At 45.7% G+C, this 20,455-nt stretch overlaps 5 protein-coding genes across 5 annotated transcripts; 1 reads left to right on the top strand and 4 right to left on the bottom strand.

The window, feature by feature from the left end:
- Nucleotides 1–111: 111 nt before the first annotated feature.
- On the bottom strand, nucleotides 112–941 carry MYCFIDRAFT_59341 (uncharacterized protein). The gene is made up of 2 exons (XM_007924436.1): nucleotides 382–941; nucleotides 112–327 (listed from the first exon to the last, which is right to left on the bottom strand). The coding sequence occupies exons 1-2, from the start codon at nucleotides 908–910 to the stop codon at nucleotides 152–154; spliced, it is 705 nt and encodes a 234-aa protein (XP_007922627.1). The 5' UTR covers nucleotides 911–941; the 3' UTR covers nucleotides 112–151.
- MYCFIDRAFT_171933 (uncharacterized protein) lies at nucleotides 939–13,442 on the top strand (the record flags this gene model as incomplete). Its single annotated transcript, XM_007925324.1, has 8 exons — nucleotides 939–950; nucleotides 985–993; nucleotides 1,045–1,154; nucleotides 1,193–1,201; nucleotides 6,223–6,236; nucleotides 12,430–12,526; nucleotides 12,557–12,739; nucleotides 12,782–13,442. 8 exons carry the CDS (start codon nucleotides 939–941, stop codon nucleotides 13,440–13,442), a joined length of 1,095 nt encoding a protein of 364 aa, XP_007923515.1.
- Nucleotides 13,443–13,571: 129 nt separating this feature from the next.
- MYCFIDRAFT_52511 (uncharacterized protein) lies at nucleotides 13,572–15,481 on the bottom strand. The gene has a single exon (XM_007924368.1). The coding sequence runs from the start codon at nucleotides 15,320–15,322 to the stop codon at nucleotides 14,078–14,080; it is 1,245 nt and encodes a 414-aa protein (XP_007922559.1). The 5' UTR covers nucleotides 15,323–15,481; the 3' UTR covers nucleotides 13,572–14,077.
- Nucleotides 15,482–15,836: 355 nt separating this feature from the next.
- Nucleotides 15,837–17,674, bottom strand: MYCFIDRAFT_82071 (uncharacterized protein; the record flags this gene model as incomplete). The annotated part of the gene is made up of 2 exons (XM_007924634.1): nucleotides 15,837–17,113; nucleotides 17,359–17,674. 2 exons carry the CDS (start codon nucleotides 17,672–17,674, stop codon nucleotides 15,837–15,839), a joined length of 1,593 nt encoding a protein of 530 aa, XP_007922825.1.
- Nucleotides 17,675–18,808: 1,134 nt separating this feature from the next.
- On the bottom strand, nucleotides 18,809–19,549 carry MYCFIDRAFT_186479 (uncharacterized protein; the record flags this gene model as incomplete). The annotated part of the gene is made up of 1 exon (XM_007925325.1): nucleotides 18,809–19,549. One exon carries the CDS (start codon nucleotides 19,547–19,549, stop codon nucleotides 18,809–18,811), a length of 741 nt encoding a protein of 246 aa, XP_007923516.1.
- Nucleotides 19,550–20,455: the final 906 nt, after the last annotated feature.

Consider the following 20,455-nt stretch of genomic DNA (forward strand, 5'->3'; position numbering starts at 1 on the left):
ATCATTTGATCGCGGCCGCATTGCAACATGAGCAAGAGGGCCGTTCGCAAACCACTGGCTAAACTTTAGGCTTGGCATGATTGTAAACAGCTGGAATAGCGGACCGGGAGGCCGTCAAGCATGAGATTCGTCTATTGTATCTGTTCGTAGGCTATCTCTTCTTGCCTCCGCTTGCAGCGGGAGCTGGCTGTTCTGCTGGCGCACTTGATCGACCTGCCAGGAATCCCGCCAGATCAAAATTCTGCATTTGACTTGCGGCACCACTGGAGCCCGTGAGTGGAGACTTCTTGGACATCTCTTCGAATTCCGCCTTTGCTTCTGGGTCCACTACAAGACGTCAGTTCCCATTAGACTAAACGGGTAGGTCGCATCGGTACTTACTGTTGTCCATAAGATATGGGAGCCCAAAGATCATGACGACCGAGAAGAGAGCCATCAGGATCATAGGACTCTTCAAGAACCCCAAAACGTTGAATCCTCCTCTCTGCTGGTAGAAGTCTTTCCTTGCAGCAGGTATCACATCAATCTTGAGCTCGTCTTTACCCTCTCCGAACGAATGTCCCTTATTGCTCCACTCATTGCCTCGGAAGGTCTGCCATGCACTGATGTTCTGTGCATTCTCTTCGGGATTCGCGATGACATCTACTCGGAGAGGCGGGAAGAAGAAGTCGCGAGAGTGCAGAGTGAGCAGGTAGCTTGCGTCTGGCAGATCGGGAAACACGAAGGTGTTGTCGCGGCGCAGAGGGGCATCGTATCGTATTCCAGGCGGGCCAAGCAGGACTGCGTGTGTTGAAGCAGGCAGCTCGTAGGGGTTTTCGAGAAGCTGTGATGGCGGAATCGATACCGTGAGCTTAGCTGCAGAGCATGAAGCAGCTATTGCAAGCAATATAGCTGCCCGAAAGTTTGCCATGTTTGTTCGCTATGCTGCGCCGACGTGGATGGTATTGTTGGTGTTGGCGATATGAGGTGCATTCATCTTGTGAGACCCTCCCGGTCTTTACCCGCTAGCCGCTAGCCGTTAGTTCTAAATTTATGCTTCCGAAGGCTCGCACCGCGGTCCGCGGCTCGCGGCAGGGATCTGCTGAACACTTCAACAGAAGCGCGAGGTTATCATGTCGTGACTCGTACGACAGCACTCCTTTTCTTGTTGACCTGTGATTAGGCACCTTTAGCAGTAGGTTTGGAAGGGCAGTTGCGCTCCGTGCACGCGGCAATAGCACTTATTAGCGCCTCAACAAGTAAATAAGCTCCGTATAGTTATCCGTACGTAAAGAATTAAGTAAATAAAAGTATAGGTAACTATACGAGCTCGTATAGTCAACCGTATACGCTTATATAAAGGAAAATACGCTAATTGGACCCTGCGCTAGGCCGTTAGTAGTTAAGTAAAGGAGTATACTAAATCCTTAGCTAAATAGTTTAAACCCTGTCTCCGCCTTCTATTAAATTTAGTCTTCTAGTATAGTAGCTATTACCTACTAGCTACTATACACCCCTTATATATATATATAAAGACGGAGAGTCTAGTAAGAAGTAGGTAAAGGTCGCTAGGCGGCTGCTAAGGGTTATATAGGTCTAGTAGCCTATATATAATTAGTTAATTACTCTAAGAGCTGTTATAGGAACAGCTACGGAGACCTCGGCAGAGAGCAATTATAATTAGAATTAGGTCCGTACCTCGAGAGAGGCATATATTTAGGCCTTCGAGAGTATAGTAGGTACTTAGAAGCCTACATTTGTTAGCAAATTAAACACTCTAAGCACTATAGCGGCTCTAGTTACCCTAATATAAACCCTGCCTAGTATTACTACCCTTCTTAATCTAGGTTTCGACTTCTCGCGGAGCGATCTATACCCTCGCTTAGGCCCTTCCTTCTATATACTACTAGCTACCTTCCGAGACTATTATAGTTAACCTTTACTATATAGTCTAATAATAGCTAATCTAGCCGCTTCTAAGGCTATTAGACAGCCTGTTTCTACGCTAAATAAGGAGCCTGTTTCTATACTAACTAAGGAGCCTGTTTCTATACTAACTAAGGCGCCTATTTCTACGCTAGGCGGCACTTAAACAGACAGCCAAACTTTAGACTATACTAGCCCTTCTTAAGACGATATTATTGCCGCTTCTATTGCTAAAGAATAAGGCAATAATAATGCTCGAGTTAACAGTAATAGCTATATCTCGTCGGATAGTAAGCTAACGCTTACTAAGGTTAGGGCTACTATTGCCTATAAACGAGTAACTAGCAAGGTACGTAAATAGAATAATAGCTTTAAGGCTATTATCCTCGCTAGCTAGCCGTTAGGTAAGCTAACTCTTAGTAATCTAGTAAGGGCTTATTATGCAATAATTAAGCGCCGAGTTGTTACTAGAAGGCTACTAGAAGGAGCTTCTAGTATAGTTATTGCAGAGACACTTTAAGACTAGCTTCTCGATAAGGCTATAGAGACACTATTTCGACTAGATAAGATATAGCGTAAGAAGGTATTAAATACTAAGGAGTTAAGGGCATTTTACTATCCTACTAAGAACATACGTAACGCTATACTATCGATACTGTCTTAGCGCAATAACTAGGCTTTAGTAGTAACTCTAGCGGCCGCTCTAGTAGCTCTAATAACGCCTATCTAGCGAGTAGAAGTTATCGACTTATCTACGCTAAGTACGGCCGATAGCAATACTGCTTAGCTTACTAAGCGCTATCGTTTAGACTTCGAGTCTAAACGACTTTAGCGAGGCTTATAGTGTTAGGGCTAAAGAGGCTATACGTAATTGGCATGTAACTAGGCTAAGTAAAGCCAGGGTCTTAGTGCCTTAGGTAGGGCTTGGCGCTTAGCAATAGGCTAACTTACCTACCCTCCTCCCTCTCCTCCTAGCTCCTTATCGAATACTACCTATACCTACTACTACCCTATCTACCTACTAACAGACCCTTCTTATATAGTATTCGATCTACCCTTTAAGGGCAGTAGCTAGATAGTCCTTATTTCAAGCTTTTAGCGGTATAGCTACGAAAACTATCGATTTAACTATATTACGCCCGAAGAACGGGACCTATACGTACTATTCTATTAAAACAACCGTACTAATTATTAAGCAAGGCCTTCTATACGGCCTATTACACTAAGTTAAGTATATTAGAACGATACTCGCTAATTCCGCTATACCCGTATCTTAGGGGCTAATAATACATTATTAGTGTCGTCCCTTATAATAGCTAGTTTATTACGAAACAACAACCGTGCTACCGCTAGCAGCGCTAGCAACGACAACGCTAGCGGCATAGTGCCTGCTAAAGCGCCTCCTACTAAAGTGCCTACTAGAGTACCTACTAAAGTGCCTCCTACTAAAGAGCCTGCTGCTAGGCCTACCGAAGAACCTATAATTCTAGGTAACGACCTAGAGTTGCCTATTAACGACATTCTTAGCAATATTGTCAACTGTCGATATAGCTAACTAGCCTTTAGCCCCTAGCTAGTAGCGAGGCTTTAAGAAGCTACCTAAAACAGGCTTACTGCCTTGCGTTAAGAATAATAGCTAAAGGATAATCTTCTTAAGATTCGCCGCCTCTAGGAATCTCTAACAACTACTGCTAAGCTAATAGTAGGACCTTCTTTACTACCTATCTAAAAGAAGGACGCTAAACTTAAGGACTATACCGTGTTTAATAGCTCTAGTCGAAAGCAGTACAACGACTACATTCGTAACTATAAACTTAACTAGCGTAATACACTAAGAGCGCTACTAGACGACTATTCCTTAGTCGTACACGCTATGCAGTACATTAATAGCGACCTAAAGCGTATATAGGATAACTATTTCGACTCCCTCGACGACTAGACCGCTATTTAGTAGCAGACCTACAAAACCATTATGCTAGATACCCTTAGAAACCCTATACTAAGGCAATAATATGCTTAGGACCTGTATCTTCGAGCTAAATAGAAGACTAATTAATCGGCTCGCTTATTTAAAGCCTATTTAAAGACCCTCGAGGATAACCTTCCGCCTAAGACTAATTCTATATAGATCTCGGAAATACGCCTAAAACTTAGATAGGAACTTATCCTCGAATTAGACCGTCGCCGTATATTCGAACAAGCTAACCTAATACGTATTCAATTTATAGTCGAAGTAGAAACAGCCGAACGAGCTGTCTAGCTCTAATAACGACTAGAATCGAGGATCCGGCTAGCTAGTACTAACCGCGGCAATCGTAGTAGCCGCGGAGGAAATTAAGGTTCCTACTATAACAACAATGCTAATAATAGGAATAGTAACAATAACCGTAGAAGAGGCTATAGCCGCCGGCTATATAGAGGAGGCCGCGATAGGGGCCGTAGAAGGGGCTCGTATCCCTATAGTACTAATCGCTTAACTAATAATAGCAGTAATAGCGGCTATAGCAACCCCCTAACCGGATTAAAGTGCTTTAATTGTAATAGCACTAGCTATCTACTAGGCTAATACGACAAACCTAAGGACTAGGCCCGAATTGACCGTGCTTCCGCTAAGTATAGGAAACACCTTTTAGCCGCTAATACTACCCTAGTCGGCTCTTTTAATTAGTCGAAAAAAGAGTAAGCGCCGTACTAACTGTTAGCCTTATACGGCGTAAGACTATCGACATTATGCTAGCTATTATACGTACCTGTCTTATATCTAGGCGCGATACTAACTATAAGGCAAAGGTTATGCTAGATCCCGGAAATTTAGTTAGTGCCCTTATTAGCTATCGCCTAGCTAAGTAATTAGACCTCCGACAACTGCCGAAAACTAACCTACTAACCCTTGCTTAGTTTAATAACGCTCGGTACTTAACCTATAGGGCCTACTATGTTCCTATAGTTCTAAAAGACGACCTCGGAAATGAACGCCTACTAAACTTTACTGCCTACGCGGTAGATATAGACAGCCTCCTATCCGACATTGTTATTAGCAACCCTGTTCTTAAGTACTATGCTATAGTTATAGACTTAGGCAGTCAATAATAGCGATTTGGAATCGCTAGGAAAGAGGATATTAAACACATTAATGTTAGCGAGTGTCCTAATAATATTAGGGTCCTGTTTATTAGCAACCTAATACTAGCCTCCGCCTTAGCTAATCCGACTGCCGACCTGCTCGGTAGTAATAACGATAAACCTATGCCCCCTAATAGCATAGACCCTAATTAGCTCGAACGTATACTAGTACCTATTCGAGAGACCTATATCGATGTATTTAAACATTACCTAGTATCGATATTGCCTATATTTAAGGAGACGGATTATAAGATTAACATTATAGAGGGTAAGGAGGTTCCTTTTAGCCCCCTCTACAACCTTAGTAAGCGAGAGCTTGCTGTATTACGTAAGTACCTAGAGGAAAACCTAGCTAATAGCCGCATTCGGTACAGTAACAGCCCTGCTAGTGCCCCTATCCTGTTCGTACTAAAGAAGGATAGTAGCCTACGCCTCTATATCGATTATCGTAGGCTTAATACTATTACTATTAAAGATCGCTATCCACTTCCTCTTATTAATAAGACCCTCGATCGCCTTTCTAGTGCCTACTACTACACTATATTAGACATTAAGGACGCCTATTACCGCATTCGTATTCGCAAGGGCGATAAATAGAAGACAGCCTTTCGCACTCGCTATAGCTATTTCGAGTACTTAGTTATGCTATTTAGGCTAGCTAATGCCCCTGCTATATTCTAGTCCTATATTAATCGGGCCCTATTAGGCCTATTAGATCACCTCTATATAGTTTACCTAGATAATATCCTAGTTTATATACACTTACCTAACATTGCAGAGCACTAGGCTACAGTCCGTAAGGTCCTTAACCGCCTACGAGCCTATAGACTGTATTACAAGCCTTCTAAATGCACCTTTGCTACTAAGGAGGTAGCCTTCCTTAGTTTTATCGTATTAACTGATAGTGTTAAGGCTAATCCTAATCGGATCAAAACAATTACTAAATAGCCTATTCCTACGTCTATTAAGGAGCTTTAATCGTTCCTCGGCTTCGCTAATTTCTACCGCCGTTTTATTAAGGGCTATTCGAGGTATATAATGCTATTAACTGAGCTTACTAAGACTAAGGCAAACCCTTCTAGAGAGTTTAGGTAGACTAACAAAACGCAAGCCGCTTTTAACGGTCTAAAGAAGCGATTTACTAAAGTCCCCTTATTATACTATTTCGTGCTAAGCAAACAGATCCGAATTGAGACTAACGCTTTACAGTTCGCTATATTAGCTATTATGTTACAATAGGCTAATAACACCTACTAGCACCCGATTGCCTTCTTCTCGAGGAAGATAATTAATACTAAACGTCGCTATAAGACCTACGAGCAAGAGCTCTTAGCTATTGTTAAGGCCTTTAAGTATTAGCGCTACTATCTTAATAGTGCTTAGCATACAATTCAGGTCTATACAGACTATAACAACCTCCGTAGCATTACTAAGGTTACTAGGGTTATAGGTCGGCAGGCTAGATAGGCCGTCTACCTCGCCGGGTTTGATTTTAATATGTTATACCGGCTAGGCGTAAGTAACCCTGCCGATAGCCTATCGAGGCGACCTAATTACGATAGCGAGACCTAACACATCAATTCTTTGTTTCTAACCCTATAGTATAAGATTACTATAGCCTGTATTATTAATAAGCAAGCGTAGGATAAGCGGACTTCCGGACCCCGCGGCGATAACAAATACTATAGCAGAGTTGTCGTTCTTCTAGTATACGTTAAAAGAAAGGACGTAGATCGCTCGAGCTATAATAACTCGATTAAAGACATTGCTATCTATAGTAATAGCCTATATAGCGACAGTACTATAGAAGAGGTTGTAGTAGTTCCGGCTGCTAGTGCTATTAGATGCATATAATACGTACCTCGTTCGACAGTATAGATACTATTAAATAACCTTGTAAATAGGGATAGTTAATCGTTTATAGATAAGCTGTTGCGTGCTTAGTAGAGGGACGCCTTTGCTATCGAGCGTATTAATAAGCTTGTAAGTAGGCGGGCGACTCGATCTAGTAAGAGTAACAACAATTAGTCGATCGACGACAAAGGTTACTTAAAGTTTAAGGGCAGGTATTATGTCCCCGCTAAACAATCGATTAGATAAGAGCTTTTAAAGAGGCACTATAATAGTAAACTCGCTAGTTACTATAGTATAGAGAGGTCGCACGAGTTACTATCGCGTATATACTACTAGCTAAATAGTAAGCGGCATATAAAGGAGTATATACAGACCTATATAGTATGCTAGCGAGTTAAAGCACTAAAGCACTTACTATTTAGCGAGTTGTCTTTACTCCCTGTTCTAAAGAAGCCTTTTGTAGAGCTTATAATAGACTTTATTATAGGTCTTCCCCCTACTAAGCGAAGAGGAAGCAAAGACGTCTTTAACGCTATACTAGTTATTATAGACCGATTTACTAAGGGTGCTCGTTACATTCCTACTCGAAAGGATTAGACTGCTATTAATATAGCTAAAGCCCTATAGAACAACATCTTCTATAGCTATTAGGGGACCCCTAAGGGGATAGTCTCCGATAGGGGCTCGATATTTATATCGTACTATTAAAGCGAATTATGCCTATAGCTAAGACTAAAGCATCGGCTATTAATAGCCTTCTATCTATAGACTAACGGTTAGATAGAGAGGCAAAATGCTACGCTATAGTAGTACCTACGTAGCTATATTAATAAAGACTCTAATAGATAGGTTGACCTTCTATAACTAGCCGAATTCGTATATAACAATAGTGTGCATTTATTAACCAAGGTCTCACCCTATATAGCTATAATAGGCTAGAACGCTGCTATACTACAAGACCCCCTATCGCTCGAGGCCGAGCGTAAGGAAAGGGAAGCGCGTTAAGTACCCGAAACACTAGCGGCTATTAAGAGGGTTTAGAAGATGCGGGAAATCTATGCTAAGATAGCCGAGAAGTTAATAAAGGCTTAAGAGTACTAAAAGACCTACTACGACAAGCACTATACGCTAAGGACCTTTAAACAAGGCGATATAGTTATACTAAGCACTAAGAACCTCCGCATCCGCAAGCACCTATTACCTAACGGCAAAATAAGGCCTAAGCTCGCACTAAGATACATTAGTCTATTCCGTATTCGAGAAGTTAAGGGCTCCTCCGCATAGGCCTATTAGTTGTAGCTTCCTCCTTATTATACTATCTATAATACCTTCTATATATCCCTCCTTAAGCTATATTACCTACGCGAGGGGGATAAAGCCCCTGCTAAATATAAAGATATACTAGCGGATAGTAAAGAGCTGTAGTCTATAGAACGTATTCTAAAGCACTAGACTAGGCAAGGCAAGAAGGAGTACCTATTAAGATAGCAAGGCTATTTACCTAAATAGGACTTATAGGAAGCTAAAGGTTCCTTTAAGGATATAACTAAGTTGTTAGATAAGTATTAGACTAGTATAAAGAACAAGAAGAAGGCTAAGGGCCTATAATGTTACCTAGGAACAATGCTACCCCCGGGGTGCTATTAGCTAACTAATTAGAGGCAAGTAATTGTTAGCAACAAAGGACAATAAGACTATACTACTATAGAATCTACCTCTTTACTAGCGTACCCTATAAGACCCTTCTCTTAGCGCCCCTCTTGTTCCTCTATTCTATCGAGGCCCTAAGGCCTAAGCGATCGATAAGGGCGATACGCGCGCGCGTACGAATAACGGTAAGGAAGATAATAGCGTCGCGCTACGAGCTAGCGAAGGACGGCGCGGCCGGCGCGGCTATATTAGTAACAGTGTTACGGGGTGTGTTACTATTCGAGAAAAGAAGGACACCGCTATGTTAGTAACGGTATTACTAATATTGTTGTTAGTTAAAGAAGGAAACCGGAAGCAAGGTAAAGTTAGCGCTAAGACGGCTAGCGCCGCTATTGTTAATATTACCTAGTCGCTACTGTTATTAACCTTACCTACGTTAAAACTTTAAGGTACCTTTAATTAAAACTTTAATTAAACTTTGAGGCTAAGTTAAAACTTTAAGCCGCTTAAAAGATTAAGTAGACTAATAGACTAACTAACTAAGGGCAAAACTATAGAGCTAAGCTAGCTAGGATCGATCTTGCGGACAATAGGTTACTCCTCGATCTTTCTAACCTTTTAAGCGAGGCGAACCTTAACTACTGTACTTATAATAGCCTTTACCTATAGAAACTAGACGAGCTGTGTTTTTTCTGAAAAGTAAATAATAGCCCTCGTAATAATAAGAACAAACCCTCGGAAGCGGACAACCCTCGGAAGCGGACATTACTAGGTCTTTTAAGAGTAGACGCAAAGAACTCGATACGACATTACTTAGAACGGAGGCAGTGCTACAATATCCCGTATACCTACCTATTATAGTAGGGAAGGTGCGCTCGTATTATAATTAGTCGATAGTCCTCAATTCTTATAGCTTTATATCCCTTTACTTTATTGTATATAAGGATAGCGTAGTTAGAGTTAGACATTATATTAGAAGGTAAGGTTTAATATAGTTATATAATTAGGTAGTTAAGTGTTCAATTCAGCGCGGACTAAGTAGCTTATTAGACTTGCTAAGTTAGCGGCAATAGAGGTCGTAGAACATAGATAGGCTACGAGGGCGCGGCCTTTAGAAGGGAAGCGTATATTAGGGCTAAAGAGGCTATACGTGATTGGCATGTGACTAGGCTAAGTAAAGCTAGGGTCTTAGTGCCTTAGGCAGGGCTTGGCGCTTAGCAATAGGCTAACTTGCCTGCCCTCCTCCCTCTCCTCCTAGCTCCTTATCGAATACTACCTATACCTACTACTACCCTATCTACCTGCTAACAGACCCTTCTTATATATAGGTATAAGGAGCTATACTTAAAGAGGTACTGTCGCCTATGTTTAATATACTAAGAATACTAGCTAAAGGCCGTAGCTTAAGACGTAGAATTAGGTCGCTATTCGAGTTTTTAAGTGTCTCTATTATTAGCGCCGCTAGCGAGGCTCCGAGCATACTAAGTCCTGCTAGGTTTGTAAGCGCCGGAAGCGACTTAAACGCCGTAATAAGCGCTATAGTAAAGGAAGTTAAGCTAAAGATAGTATATTAAATAGATGCTATCTAGTCTAGTATCTAGGCCCTATAGGCGACGATAACCGCTTCGTTACTATTAAGGCCGTTACTATTGTCTTAAATAGAGCTTCCTTCTAATAATATCGTTATAGGTAGTTAAACGGACCCGATAGACAATAATAACGATAGCGACGGCTTCGTAGACTTTAATACCCTCGACGATAAGGTATTCTCGTAGATAATTTAATATATTAGTATTAGGGTTAGGTTTAGAGTTAGGGTAAAGCAGTTATAGTCCTTCTTATTGTTATAAATATTGTAATTACTTAGTTAATATCCTCTTTTATAATTGCCTATTCGAAATCGTACTCTAGTTCGGTACGAGAGCGCTAAGAGCGTCGTTTTCTATATAAATCGCAGGGTTTAAGCTCGGTCGATAAATCCGGTTTCGATTACTAGCAGCGCGAGGTAAAATAGGGCAGGTATAGTAGTATATAGCTCGAAGCGACGCGGAAAGCCGAGTAGTATCGCTTAGTAAGCGGGCTCCGACAATCTTCGACTCGCTACGTAATAACGCATTACTCGTTTTTATTTATTTTTAGACGATAGTATACGCCGTATACTAAAGATTATAGCGTATACGAGAAGGTTTAAAAATAGTAATATTATTATTATATTTAGAGTCGCAAAGCATCGGTCGCGCTATACTATACGCTAGTGCGGATATACCCGTATCTAGCTATTTCCTAACCTACGACTTCTTCTACCTGTTTCTATATTCCTCTATTATATTAATAACCTTAATCTTATTAGTCTCGTGCGTTAGTATATCCGTACGACTATATCTAAACGAAGCGCCGCTATTAAATACCTCGTCGCCTGCTTAAAAGCCCGCTCTAAAGTGCCTACTATAGCGTAGAAGGTTACCGTTAGCTAGTTAAGCTAGATAAGGTACAGGTAGTAGATTAGCTAGGTATTCTCGTATACTCGGAGGCCGTATACCGTATAATCGACTAATCTTATTACTATAATAGCAGGTTAGGCAATTAGTAAGCAAAGTAGCTACTATATACATCGCTCTAACCGGCATTAACTCGACTCGCAATCTATAGAAATACTTTATTATCTCGAAGTTATTTACTACCTTAGTAAAGCCCTATTCTACCGCCTAACGTATAGCACTTATCTCCTTTGCCGCCGTAGCCTTACTCGCATTTCGAAACTCGCTATTTGTAGTTTTCTAGCTTCCTATAACACTATCGACTATATTATATGCTTAGTTACTATATAAGAATACTCGCTCTTCGAAGGGCCGAGGTAGCTATCTAGGCGGCTCGAAATACGACTTCTATACCTTATTAAATCCGCTCTCTAGTATTAGCGTTATATTATCGTAGGAGCTAGGTGCTAGACTATATAGCAATATTATGCTATCTAGAAGGACAATACCTTAATACTTAAGGCTATAGAAGTGCTTATAGCTATTATAGAATAGCCGCTAGTTATAAGTCGGTCTATAGTACTTCCGTAAGGTACTATTAATATAACTAAATACGTACTTAATATCGATTAATCTAGCGATAGTAACGGCTATCTACTATAGGTATTCTTTACTTAATCGATTGAAGTCCTATACTAATCGACCCTTCTAGCGCCTTACTAATTAAGTATAAGCAGTATTAAATACGATAGATACCTAACCCTTACTACGACTAAATATCTAGTATAGGTTGCGCTAATAGCCTAGATTTAAGAGCCTTCTATATACTATATATAGCACTATTGTTAGATCGTACCGTATACGGTTTAGCAGTTTAATAGACCTAATATCTAGCAATTTAGTTAATTCTAGCACCTATTACTTAGTAAAGCGGAAGTTACCTTAGAAGTTAGTATTAGAGTATGTTTCTAGTAACTACTGCTTATCCTTTAGATACTTTCGCGGCTCTTTATATAGCCTATTATTGCGAGCCTGTCTATGCTAGTATTTACGCTTAGTCTTATTATCTCGGCGAATAGCTAGATCTAGTAGATTGTCTACCTTAGAAGCTAATATAGCCGCCGTAGTTACTAATATTCTACTATAAATAGCCGCTATATCTTCTTCGAGTTTACTATCCGTCGAGAAGCCGTCCGAGTCGTACTACGCTATAGTATACTATCGCAATTAACGTCTATTCTATAGTGCTAATTATAGTAAGGTCTACGACCCCGGTCGCTTCTTAGCACCTCCTTTGCTTACTAAGCAATCGTTCAGTGGACGCTACTAAAACCTACTGCTAAACCTCAAATTAGCCGTTATTCTGGTTATTCACCTTCCGCCGCTAAAACGACGCTATTCGCGGCTTCTTACATATGAGAAACGGCCGGAAACCTACTGCTAAAGGTGCCTATTCCCGTGTCTTACTTTCTGATCTTCTCGTCTGGAATCCCACTGACTCCTGCGCTTTCAATGGCGTCAAAACACTGATTTGGCACGCTTCACAGACGCTTTTTGACGATGACGACTTCTAATGTATCGTGCAAATTGCTCGCTCTGCCTCGTGAGCTCAGAGACCTGATCTATCTCAACGTTATCGAGCAAAGGTTCGAGAGGCCAACAAAGACATGTCGAACCATACCTCCTCCAGGCACAGACGGACAGCTCTACCTCTGGACTGAAGAATGTACGTGGCAACGGCTGGGTTTAGTCGCGACATGCAAGCAAATCAGGGGAGAGACTCTGCAATTGACCAAGCACCTTGCTCGAAGTCATAGAATACGCTTCGAGCTTGATATCCTCGCAAAAGGCTATATCTACACTCCAAAGTGGACTCTCCTGAACTATAGTCTGCAGCCGGGCTCGCCTCTCGATTTGCATGTCAATCTACGCATTCTCAGCACAGAGGCGTTTCGGCGCAACGGCGGCTGGCCACGACAACCAGGCCATGCATTTCGAACACTACTCAACTTCCTATCTCGCTTCATCTTCAATGGCCCCAGTTTCTTGCATCATGACCCGGCCTTCTCGACCCCAGGCCCACACTATATTCACAAGCTGTCACTTCGAATAACGTTCCAGGACGATTATACTAGGGCCACGCATGCTGAAACTGTGCACGAGATTTTTCGAATGATGAAAGCGCTTTCCATGCTGGACACTGTGACACAGTATATTGGGAACCTAGTAGTGACCGCGGACTGGACTGTTCGAGGCGAAGATTTCCATCGTGAGAGAACATGGAATCTGAGTACTGCATGTCACGATGCAGATGGCATGCTCGACGAGGACGAATGGGCTTCCGCGGGTTTCCTGTTTGGTAAAGCGTGGGCGAGAAAGTACCGCTGGACGGGCGATAAATCGAAGACGCATCTGCTTCATGACTATAATTGATCGCTTTGAATGGGCAAGCCGTGCTTTATGATGCGATTGTGCAATGTGTAAAGGGGGTTCGGAGTAGGGTTGGCAGGGAAGACTATAAGACCAAATCAGTACTTGGAGTTGAACATACAGAAAGGGGATCATGATCAAGATGTGGTAATTTAGGGACCGAATTTGTATCGGGTCATGCTGTATCAAAGCCACACTATACTGCCTGCTGATGCATGTTGCTGGACGCTCAAATTGCCAATCCGCCGTCTCATCATAATCTGTACGTACCGTTCGTCAGAACGACCTCCTCGCATGTCAGTTGCGGCTTGCGCAGCAGAGTATTCCGGCTATATTGCGGGCTCGCAGGCCCAGTCTCTCCTCTCACATGTACCCAGCTCCGCAGATGCAGATACAGGTGACAATACACTGTATCTGTAAGCCTAGAGCCCTGCAAAGCGGCACTGACTGCGATTCAATAGGAAAACCGATCCTTTTGACATATGGCCATGGCATTCCTGATCGCTACTCCTGGCACATTGCCAGTACCTTGTTCGTAAGTTCTCAGGTGCGAGTCCGCTGGATCGCTGGTCTGGTTCCCTGCCTTCTTTTGCCCATGCGTTTTCGAAATCGCTTAATTTCTGTTTCCACCATTCTTCTCACGTGACGTCCATGTTCTCGTCTTCCCGCTTTGCAAGTTTGGGGCTGGAGCTAGAAGCGGCCTCCTCGCTTTCGGCCAAACTACTGGTGTCAGAGGAAGCGCTACCCGCCTCGATTTCATAGCCATCCGCACGGTCTACCAAGCTCGAATAGTACTCCTCCAAGACCTCTGGTTTCGGCACAATCTTCCACTGCACTCTTTGCAAAAGTTCCAGTTCGAGAGTCGCCAGTTCCGACACGGGAATGCCTCCTATCCGTGCATAAGTAGGGTTAGTCCAAAAAGAATCACTGAGCCCCTTCGCTGCTACGGTTGCCGCCGTGATAAGAAAACGGTGGACCGTGAGGCTGTTAATGGTGAAAGCTGGGTATAATGTGCACAATCGATCAATATAGTACACCATACTGAGTAATATCGGCGGTGAAAGTGTTGCATGTTGAATTAAGCGCTGGAGGTAGTCAGACACGCTTATACCTGGTGGTGCCCGGGAATGAAATCTAGTCAATCGTCCGTCGCGCAAGGGTATTCTGTCGTTGATCCGGATGAGCTCCATGAGCATATTAGAAATGAGCACACCCAAGTCTTTAGGGCTGCAGGTCTCGTACTTCAGCGGCATGATCTTTGAGCTTCCGGGTACTGCTTTGGATCTCTTGGGCGCGGCTGAGTGTCCATGAGTCGAGCGGGCCTCCTGAAGCTCGGGGTCTGTGTTTGAGGGTGTACTTGCGCTGCCAACAACGCGAGATCGTTCGTCTCTAACTCCCGGCTCGTTGGGCTGAGCAGAATGTGGCGCGCCAGAGGAGGCGCTGGCGCCGCTCATGGGCTCGGGAGACGAGTCCGGCGGCGGAGCAGCCTCTTTGCGCTTCCTCGTGACGGTGACGGTGGCAGTAGAGGGTGGATTACTGCTGCTGCCGCTGGCCGCCGTCCTGCTCCCCACCGGCCTGTCCACAGCCGCTGCAGCCACCTTTGCTGTTGGTGGGAACCCGTCCGGCGAGTACTGGGTGCCAGCATCCACGTAGCCCGCTCCACTGCCCGCTACCGGCTCACTTTCGAGGAAAGACTTGTGTGGCTGTTGAGGCGCGGAGGATGTGGCCGGTGCATTGAACGGGCGAGAGTATGAGGCTCTTGGTGAGACACGATTGGCGGCCGGAGAGCGGTGAGCAGGCACGAATGCACGGGGACTGCTGTGGTGGAAGGAGGAGCGCGGAGACAGAGACGGTGACGAAGTCAAGGCACCTGCTGTAGACATTTCGTGTACAACAGCTTAACCCGGTCGCCTTGGTCAGGGTACGCGGAGCGCATGGTAATTCGAGGAGGAGCCACTGATTGGGCGGAGCTGGTGCGCGCGACAAGGGCAAGCAGGTCGATCTATAATAGTGATTATTGTACGCAGGCGAAAAGCGTGCGACGACCGTCCTTATACAACCTTGAAGTAGCGGCGCCAATTGACGCGTAAGGACAAGCACGTGGCACGCAGACGCCGGTCGGCTCGACCACAATGGGAGCCTTGGCGCCCGCCGCCGTTTCGTTCAGGCCGAAGTAAGGTGGTGCATGTTGAACACCACAGCATGGCCACGATGTCAGGATGGCGAGAGTCCACGTGAGAGAGACATATATGATTGAGTGAAAAGTTCCCATTAATCAGCATTTGCTGCTGTGCCGCATCATCAACGACTGACTACGCTTCCCATGTGCAGGGTACTTGTGCACACCAGGGAGTGGAACGAACGGGCGTCGACTGCTTCTACCTTCAGAACCATCCATTATGCGTCCATCAGCTCCAGATCCTGCTCTCTCAGCGTCTTCGCAACCGTCATGTCCATACCATGCATTTCCTTGGCAAACCGACAATTTACCCCATTTATGCAAGCAATGCCCTTCTGTGGGCCCTCTGTCTGCTTCGGATAAGGGCAATGGTGGCCATAGATGCAGTCCAGCTCGAGACAGGCAGTGCCTTTCTTGCACACTGTCTCTCGGGCCACAACACGCAGCCACTTCCGATCTTCCGCTGATAAATTGAGATCATGGCGATGCGGGCAATTACGATTTCCAGCCTGATAGTGACAGCAACCGCGCCCAATGTAGTGTTGATTGCATAGCTTGATCTTCTTCAGACTAAAGACCTTTTCGTGGTCGTATTCCATCTCCACATCAATTCGCTGGTCGTCCTTGTTGAGCAATACCGCAGGTCCTGTTGGTAAAGGTTCTGCCACCTTCTTGGTCAGATCCTTGTAAGGCAGGTGTGCGGAGCCCTTCGCGATATTAGCCCAACCTCCGCCGTTCGGGGTCGAAACAGATGGTGCGGCTTCAGACAATGCAACGGAGCTCATAGAATTAGTTCGCGTGAGGTCGTTGCGAAGAGGTCCCAGAGCATCGCTAGCCAACGTCTTCGGGCTGAATGCTGGCGTTGTCGGCGCCGGTGTCTGGCTTGGTGGAGTGAACACCGCACTGTTCGGATTGAAGACGTTCAGGTTGTGCTTAGAGTCATGACGCAGTCGTGAGAAGTCTGCAGTAACGAGGTCCACCGAGTTGACGACGATTTTTGAGTCGCGGAAAAGACCAGGAAACTTCTGCTGTTGATAGGGTAAAGTTCGAAGTTCTTTTTCGAATGGCACGCCTTCCAGCAGCGTGACTTTTGCGACAGTGGCATCGTCGTGGGTGTATCTTTCAAGGTGCCGGGCGAAGCCATTGTCGTGACTGCAGCCGAAAAGGATGTGTCGGCACTGGTAGTTGTGGACTTCGTGCTTGAAATTGGCGATAACCTTCCCATCGGCGCGGTCTTTACCGTATCCAACGTCGATAACGTCAAAGAGGTCGTCTCCGTACGTAAAGCCACGGAGGAAATCTTCGACAATGGTGACAGAGCTGACCAGACGTGCACGCACACAAGTCTGAGCAAGGCCGCTCACGTTCGTATACAAACGAGCGGCAATCCGGAGATCCTTCGGCATGCCATCGAGGCTGGCGAGATATTTGGCGGCCGCCGACTTCAGTTGGCGAGCAGCCTTCTTTCCACCCTCTTCGCCGAGACGAAGGAGATCTGTATTGAAGATCATACTATCACCATCAATCAAGATCATGGCAAATGCGTCGCGCGTCTACGAGACAGTCAGCTCTGATAACATCTTCGAGCACAGCGCAAGCAGCAGTCACCCAATAACAGGATCATCGCCAGATCACGGGTTGTACTCACCAGAAGATCAAACAACTTATCGCAGTGTTCTCGCCACGCCGTAATTTCTTCGGTCTGGGAGTGGGTTGCCGACGCTGCTACCAGGCACTCACTTTCACGCTTGTACTCCTCGAACACTTGCGTGAGATGGCTGTATCGAGTGAGCACGTCTTCAAGCAGATTATTCTTGATGTTATCGGTATTCTTGAGGAAAGTGAAGCGGTCCCAGAGGCCTTGAACATGTTCGCTTTGGCTTCCACCGACCGCCAAGCTGGCAGTATTTGCGGTCGCTCCGCTTGTCACGCGACTTGGCGCGGAATCGGTCGTCCAAATGCTGTTGGAGGCGCTGCGGCCAAGACCAGTCGCAGAAGTGGCAGAATTGGCCAACGAGGTAGAGCGGCGAGGAGTGCCGATCGGATCTTGCGCCATTCTGGTTCGGTATCCTGGTTGCACGTCTGGTGTCGACGTGCCGATTGCTGAAGGAGCCAGTTTGATGAAGTTCTGCGAGTGCAGTGATGTTGATGAAAATCAATATTTTAGCGCGAAGTAAAAATGTTGGTGAAGCTGGAAGTTTGGAGGCCGCTCTGCGAGAAGAATATGGCCGCCCGCGCAGATGGCCAGAGCTGAGCTGAGAGTGTCTCGTCGAAGATTGAGTCGATGGTTTCTGTGCGTGGAAAGTGCGTGCTTCTTCTTCACATGCGCGTGGAAGGGGCGATTTGAAGTGTTCGAGGTTGCCACGGCCCCTGCCGCTTCCGCAGCCAACCCGTAATAAGCTCCGCCGTAATGTCACAACCCTGCCTTCTGAAAATGAATGCTACAAACGACGTAAACGGACCATGCACCTATCCTGACCCCGATTCGGTGGCGTTATAATCCATGTGCATCAATTGATGCACTATCAGCGCGACACTGCATATGCAGTCGTTGTGAAGCGTATCAAGGACAGGTCACAAAATGTTGAAAAGTCGGTGGTCTCGGGTCGGCTTGGCGTGCCAACGTTGTCTGTGTAACGATGAGACGTGTCTGTCTCGCCAGATGGGGGGTGCGTCGCTTGGATCAATCGGATGGCCCGCTCGTTGACGAGAGCTGCGGATGTGATGGAGCTACTGTATTGCGTTTGGTCAGAACCAGGCATTCGGCAAGTCAGCGTTCGTGCAAAAGTCATCTCCGCTATCCGCTCCAGATGCGTAATCCAACCACGGTAAATCCAGAGGCTACTCACCAACGCACTCTCGCTGCTATGGCCATCCGACGGAAAGGAATCTACAAGTGAGTCACGCTGTGAGGCAATCCGTGGCAATGTTCGCTCTACGAAGCAATTCAGACGCACTTGCATTCCGTTTCCTGCCTGCAATGCTTGGATCCTGAACCCAATCCCCACTTGCATTGTCCAAATTCTATGCTATGGTGCTTCATTAGCGACGAGATGAACCGGCGATACCCTATCGAGGCCAAGAATTAACTCACCATCTGTTTGTACCACATACACGCTTGCGTTTAGGGCGTCAGGCTGCCACCAACACTTCTCGCTGGTGTGTAAAGGTTAGGCTGTCTCCAGTCCGTTCATTCATTCTTCCATTCCTCGAATTCTTCCGCGAGATGCTCTTTCAGTTTCGCCATTTTCCTACCAAAGTTTTTACCGCATCTCCAACAACACATATCTTCCGGGAAATGGTTGTAATTCCTTCTGTGGTCATCCGCAGGGAGCGGATACTGATCGAGGCCAATGAAGAAGTCTGTGGTGAAAGATAGGTAGTGGTTGGGCTTCTTCATGGGGTCACTGACCATGTCACGGCTAAGCACATGTATGTGGAGGTGATTCATGGATGGATTGGCATGGGTGCCGGATATCACTTCCTTGGCCCAGTCTCGACCCGGTGGAAGTTCTGCAGGAGGGTCGTCCGACTCCATAGCCTGTATGCGTGCTTGCTCGGACCTCGAAAATTTACCGAAGCGTCGTCGCAACTCCTCTGCAACCATCTGCCGAACCTTTTGCTCCTCCTGTCGGCAATCCTCTAGGAATTGAGGATCCTCAAATGCCTCTTGTCCGCGCTGCACGTTGTTTGCCGGATCTCGGGGGAGAATTAAGACATGTACGGATGCTTTCGGGTAGAGGTCGTTGATGACAGTGAACTTGTCATTATAGTAAATCACTCGACTTTGCGGGAAGGAAGCTGGATCCACGGTGTAGGCAGCTAGGCCATCACCGCCGAAGAAAGTGGTCCGCTTGCTAGGTTCATCACGGTTCTCCTTGGTAGGCTGAATCTTTGGCTTCGCCCTCATCAACTCTGTGACTTCAATCATTATCAGGATCTGGTAGAGGACGAAGGAGACTTTTGCATACAGGCATTGGATTTTCGCGACTGTGGAAATTGTTCTGTTGGCTGCTTTTCCGGTAATGCTGTGCTTGAAACATGGTCCTCGTGTCCCTGCTCGAAGTCGTCTGCGCTCGCCCGCTTTGCAGCCATTGCAGTTGAATGAGGGACTCTGACTCCGTGCAAAGGTCTCATTTGGGAAGCCACAATGCGCACATGTGGAGGAGGTAGCATGCGACAAACATGTGAGTGAATGACTGTTGGGAGCAAGCGAGAAACAACCTGTAGTAAGCTCCCTAGCCTCGTACACAAAGAGCCCCTCTCTAGCCCCACCAGTGCCGCGATCGGACCGGGCAATTGGTGCGGCTCGAGCACTTGACGAATCAGACCCACCCTGCTTCGAGAACGGGAGAGGCAAAGCTTCCGAGCTTCCGTCATCGCCATCATCACCATCCATGTTGCCATGATCACCCTCCGTCGCGTCACTGCGCGTCTTCCATTTTGAGACTTTATTATCAGTACACACATCTTGTCGCATGCACCTTGGACTGAGAATGCTCCCATGACCATACACTGCTGGTCAAGACAACCATGCCGTCTAAGAGAAAGCAACAAACGCGCCTGACCTTTTCGCCATTGCTGTCCTCCTCGCCTGCTTCCAAAGACTACAACAGACAAATCCGCGACCGCGCAGCAACGGTCACAATCGAAGGGTCGCCAAGTCCTGCTAAGCGTCGCAAAGTGAAGGACCGCAGACTAGATCACTCAGAGACGCTTCCGTCAGACAATGACGGCAGTGTCTCGATCGCTGCAGCAGTTGCCTCAGCGGACGGCGCGATTGAGAGGGACGACGACCCTATCAGATCTTCACAGCGACGTCTCACTGCTGGCCGAG

The sequence above is a fragment of the Pseudocercospora fijiensis genome (genome assembly GCF_000340215.1).
Source record: "Pseudocercospora fijiensis CIRAD86 unplaced genomic scaffold MYCFIscaffold_2, whole genome shotgun sequence".
NCBI lineage: Eukaryota > Fungi > Ascomycota > Dothideomycetes > Mycosphaerellales > Mycosphaerellaceae > Pseudocercospora > Pseudocercospora fijiensis.

Coding starts and splice junctions, on each gene's coding strand:
- MYCFIDRAFT_52511 (XM_007924368.1), bottom strand. CDS start 15,322: ATGTCTACAGCAGGTGCCTTGACTTCGTCACCGTCTCTGTCTCCGCGC.
- MYCFIDRAFT_59341 (XM_007924436.1), bottom strand. CDS start 910: ATGGCAAACTTTCGGGCAGCTATATTGCTTGCAATAGCTGCTTCATGC. Junction 328..381: donor CCCATATCTTATGGACAACA/GTAAGTACCGAT, acceptor GACGTCTTGTAG/TGGACCCAGAAGCAAAGGCG.